This window comes from Neltuma alba, unplaced genomic scaffold (genome assembly GCF_004799145.2).
Source record: "Neltuma alba isolate B1F8T4 unplaced genomic scaffold, ASM479914v2 tig00012206_pilon, whole genome shotgun sequence".
NCBI lineage: Eukaryota > Viridiplantae > Streptophyta > Magnoliopsida > Fabales > Fabaceae > Neltuma > Neltuma alba.
In genome coordinates this window covers 706,029-709,418 of record NW_021636742.1, presented here as the reverse complement: position 1 = coordinate 709,418, position 3,390 = coordinate 706,029, and the positions used below count along the sequence as shown (strand labels likewise).

Below are 3,390 nucleotides of genomic sequence, written 5' to 3'. Positions count from 1 at the left end.
TTTCAAACATTAAAAAAATTAGACCACAACTCCATCTGGATTATACTACTCCTGATTTTTGATATAAAAATTAGTTGATTAATTTAAATAAATTAAATAAATTTGTTAAATTAGTTATTTGTAATTAATAAGTATTATCTTTCTTAAAAGACCCTTACTAATTATATGTATTAATTAAAACTATCATTTGATAAAACTTTTAACAGGCAAAATTACTATAAAAACTATTTAAAAAAATGAATAAATCTAAAAAAATAAAATAAATTAAGACTTTATATTTGAATATCAAACTCATGAGATAGTATTAGTATATCTTGAAATTTGACGATTTCCCGGCCTTTTTGGCTAAGATCAAGTGGAGTTTGTCTTATTTATTAGAAAGTAAAATGGTTAAATCTCATAAATGCATGCGCCTCAGGCCAAAATGAACATAGGATTCTCATTCTTTTTATCCCACACCTCACAAGTCCCCAGAGTACATAAATCTAAAATATAGTAGAGATTCATCGAACAAATAGAATGCACAAGTAACAGAACATGATTTCTCTGGGCAAAAAAAATTGAATAACTTTCAGAAGTTGATGTGTATGAGCAAAAGGAATCAAAACCCAATCCTACCATTTCAATTTCACTGTACATTTTTTTGGTTTTTTGCCGCAATAGCTGTACATTGTCACTCAAAAAATCCCAGGGAAAAAAAATCTAGGTAATTAATCGATCAAAATGATGTTAGTAGTTGTGGGAAATTAAGAATCCGATGCCTAAACGACGCAATGCCCAGTAAAACGACAGGGGGAAAAAGGACCCTCGCACGAATCTACTGCCTCAGCTCCTTTCGGATCTTCTGAGAGAACAGCTTGCAAGCATCCAAGCTTAAGTCCATGGCTGCCGCAAGAGCCACAAACGCCGCCGCGTCCTCCGTGCAAGTCACGTGCTGCACCCCAACTTCCACCTCTGGTTTGCTCTGCTTCCCTTCGCCGTCCACTGTGGCTGACATCACAAACCCCTTGTAAAACAGTTGCTTCTCCAACCCGAACTCCGACCCTGATCCAGAACCCGACCTCGATCTGGAACCGGATCCCAAGTCCCAGCTTCCGTGTGGGCTGTTGACTGGGGTGACCCCGGAGGTAACATCTATTGTGAATTTTCCGCCATTCACGGTGCTGATGGTTGAGCCGGCGAGTGTTACCGGTTCAGCGGTTGCCGGGAGGACATCGAACTTGAAACCCACCGAATTGGAGCTGTTCTGTTCACGCCAAGCCTCGAGGCGCCCCCAAGGCTTCCAGGTACCGTCGCCACCAGGTTGGAGGATAAGCCATGCTCCCGGGTTGGACCGGCTGACCCGGTGGGAACCGGGAGAGGGGACGAACGGCGTGACCATTGAGGCGGCCGCAACAGGGGAACCGGATAGGTCGTGAATCGTAATGGACCATCCCTTGCGCTCGGGCGATTGGTCCTTCTGAGATTTCAGCGAGTTCAACCAGCCTTTTGAATTGCTTGCCTCGGATACAGATGACCTAGAAGCCAAATTCCGGTCTCTGAAACTGAATTTGCAAGTGAAAACTGGTTGTTTAACATTCCCTTGGATTTGAAACACCTGAGGGCTACACTCTGGTTCGCCGTCGAAACGGAACACGAATCTCGGGTCCGGTTCAGCCCGAACAGTCAAGTGGAACAACTGCTCCGACGAGGCCTTTTTCTTCTCACTCAGTGAGACCCAACCGTTCTGAAACATACAAGCGCGAGACTCAGCCAGAGTAAGATCCAACGGCACAGAAATTTTCCCCAATAACTTGGCAGCACTGAAGCCAAACGCCGATGTAATTCTCCGACCCTTGTAGACGGAAATCTTCAGAGTAGGATTCTTAGACGATTTCAGAAGCTTCTCGAGCAAGGGCCTGCTCAAGTCGAAGGAAGCAGCTAAGGAGTGAGATTGAGAGTCGCCGGCATCTTGCGAGACAAGAGGAACGGTGGCGTACTGATGATCGGAGGATTTAAAATCCTTGAGCTTAATCTTACAAAAGCAAGGGGGAGAACTAGAAGGATGAACTTGGCCGGAGAAAGACGAAGGTTTGGCAGCTGCGGGAGATTTGACGGCCAAGTTTCCGACGAGGATCCGAACATAAGGACACGGATCCATATCGTGGGGAGGTTTCCGGCGAGTGAGACAATGGTGAAGAGAGGAATTGTAGTACCGTTGATGTGAATATGGAAGAGAGAGGAATAGGAAGCTGCGCTTATAAGAGGCTGGTAGAAGAAAGAAGACAGTTGTTGAGCAGGCAAGGCGAATGAGACAGCCTGTAAGTTGGAGGATTTTTCATTTAACTTTTTGATATGATGGGGAATACTTGGAGGTCCCATGCAAGTTGGCATTTTTTGAACTGATCTTCGTATTCTATTACAAGTTTTTCTTTTTTAAAAAAAATATAATTATAATTTTATGAGGAACTTATTCAAATTTTTATGAGCTGAAATGACTTAAATCCCACGTTTTATTAAGGAGAAACGTGAAATAAGTAATGTAAATCAAATTGGGAGATCATTTTGGATTGATACTTACCTTGATTCTATAGCAATTTCAAAAAAAAAAAAAAGAAGTCGTCAAATGGATGAGACTCTGTTTGAACCATATCAGAAGTTTGGATTAGTTCAATGATTTTGATTTTTTTTTGTTGTCCCATACCCCAAAAAAAAAAATTTATGTCACACGTACATTTATTTATGTTACTGGGTTTGGTGTTAGCATCAAGTTTTCTTTTTTTCTTTTTTCCATTTTTTTAGAGCTAATCTATTTATTTTATTGTTGGCAAAAAATATTATTTATTTTATGAACAAAAAATGATGTAATACTCCATCTTTGAATTTTGAACTGAGCGAATAATTCCATTACTCCATGAGCAAATCTATAAACTTTTAAATTTGCATACGTAACCCTATTCTCGTTAACTAATCCATTATTTCACTAACGAAGAATACTACTTTAGTGACTAAATAATAAATACCCTTTTAAATTCTATTTTTTTTAATGTAAATATGTAATCCCTTCAAATTTCCAATCAATTTATATCGTTCCCTAAAATTGAGGTCCTGAATAGATAAATTATCTGTCATCCAATCATGTTACAATTACACAGGGTGCAATAATGGATGTATTAATCATATGAGAGTACGTTACTTTTATATTTTAAAAAATTAGAGGGGTTCATTATCAAATTTTAAATACTCTAAGATGATTATTTATACAAAACTTCAAATTCAAGGGGTTATATGTAATTTAATATTTTTATATTATTTATACTTTAGGGCTTTAGGATAAATTAGTTAGAAAAAATACATCTAGTATTCTAAAATATTTTATAATGCTCTCAGCATCATAAATTTATAACAGAG

General features: G+C 38.6%; 1 protein-coding gene across 1 annotated transcript; it reads right to left on the bottom strand.

Annotated features, from left to right (window-relative positions):
* Positions 1–422: 422 nt before the first annotated feature.
* LOC114724922 (uncharacterized) lies at positions 423–2,222 on the bottom strand. The gene has a single exon (XM_028911377.1). It carries the CDS (start codon positions 2,138–2,140, stop codon positions 818–820), a length of 1,323 nt encoding a protein of 440 aa, XP_028767210.1. The 5' UTR covers positions 2,141–2,222; the 3' UTR covers positions 423–817.
* Positions 2,223–3,390: the final 1,168 nt, after the last annotated feature.